The sequence below is a fragment of the Miscanthus floridulus genome, chromosome 10 (genome assembly GCF_019320115.1).
Source record: "Miscanthus floridulus cultivar M001 chromosome 10, ASM1932011v1, whole genome shotgun sequence".
Classification (NCBI taxonomy): Eukaryota; Viridiplantae; Streptophyta; class Magnoliopsida; order Poales; family Poaceae; genus Miscanthus; species Miscanthus floridulus.
In genome coordinates, this window is record NC_089589.1 from 36,048,450 (window position 1) to 36,050,091 (window position 1,642).

Here is a 1,642-nt window from a genome sequence, read left to right on the forward strand (position 1 = left end):
ACTCAAAATTATAGGGAAAAAAACGAATCTATTCGCTCCTCTTCTCAGCTAACCCCGAAAAGCAATTGAATCCAAACCCTTGATAGGACAGTGAAAAATATGATGAGGTAATTTGTCCCATTCTTGTATACATTTATTTACCTTAACAAATAAAATTTTTATAGTTCCATGTCAAATTAAAGACTGCTGGACTTCGTTACTGGCCACATAATGTTTCCTGCTTGTATAGTTGTTTTAGGTGCATGCCCATGAACTGTATAGGACACTGAACATAATGATAATGTGGCTTCTTGCCTCTTTGGAGAATAGCAGGAGCCTACCAATTTAATGAGAGCTGAGGGAAGCCATTCCCATGAAAATGATAGTAATGAAATTGAGAAATTCTGGGTACTTCACCTGAAGACACTTGCCTCAATGCTTGATGTGTTAGAGAATATCATTCCTCAGATGGAGAACTGCAAGGTCAGTACCCAGGTGCCATATATATGGTGATACAGATTTATTATATCGATTTCCTTCTGTACCTTCTCCTTCTATTTTCTTTTCTAATGGTTATTTCACCTTGTTCATGCCTGACAGTTGGCAGCCAATACTGCAGAAAACGAGAAGACAATGAAGGTGATTTAACCCATTCTCTTTTTACCGCTCTGGCTACCATTCGAACACACCAATCCGTCAAAATCTATTTAGATACATTTGTTTTCTCAAAGAACAGATGTGACAAGCCCCTACTCGTCGTATATTAATAATAAAAAAAGTTATTTGAAAAGAAAAAGAAAAAGAAAAAGAGAACGGAAACATAATAGCAAAAAAAAAAGCCTACTCAAAGGAGTCCAGCCAGTTACTCATATCTGGGTTATTTAGATATCTTGGCAACAGTAATGTTCATGTAGATGTTTTTGGAATTCATTTATGCTGACTTTATGTCCAATTAGTTAAATCTTGTTTATCTTACTACAGGGTTTACTGGGTTCTTACTACACTATTGTGGAAAAGCTATTTGTAGTAAGTGGTGGTATCTTTCTCTCGTATGCATACTTGCTCGCCCAAAAGCCACAAGGGAGCGTCGATGGAATATGGATGGCCATATTCATAGGAATCTTCATAGCATCACTAAGCAATTTCATTCTGTTAATCCATGCTTCATACTTGAAAGAGAGGGGGTCCATTGACGGCTGTGAGCCTGGAATCCTTAAATGGCTGATGCTTTTAGTGCTGGCATTCCTTTATGCACTATTTTGTATCCTACTGCGGGCTTTTGCAAATGCCTCCGACTTGGTTTTATGGCTCATCGGAATCATGGGCCTCTGCTCAATAGTGCTCGGTTGGGTTTGGTTCTTTTACAGAAAGTGGCCGAAGGTATTGTGGCTTTGTTCATAACAATAGTGGACTTTGGTAAAAAAGAGTGAAGGGCTGAAGGTAGATGTCATACTGTTCTTTGATACTGGTTTTTTCTCCCCTCTTTCAGATTCTGGAAGAAATTAAGGCAGGCCGTTGTGTTGGAGAAATTGGGATGCCTGAGACTGCTGGCTCTGCCTCCAGAGGCGGTTCAGACGGGTAATCTAGTTCTTTAATTATAATCCGTGTTATCTGAAATGATATCATAGGTTGGGTTTTCGTAAGGAAAGATAGGGCACAAACT

General features: G+C 38.9%; 1 protein-coding gene across 1 annotated transcript; it reads left to right on the top strand.

The window, feature by feature from the left end:
- The first annotated feature begins 349 nt into the window (after positions 1-349).
- Positions 350-1,642, top strand: LOC136485654 (uncharacterized). Its single transcript, XM_066482500.1, has 4 exons — positions 350-462; positions 580-618; positions 961-1,359; positions 1,469-1,642. The coding sequence occupies exons 1-4, from the start codon at positions 415-417 to the stop codon at positions 1,559-1,561; spliced, it is 579 nt and encodes a 192-aa protein (XP_066338597.1). The 5' UTR covers positions 350-414; the 3' UTR covers positions 1,562-1,642.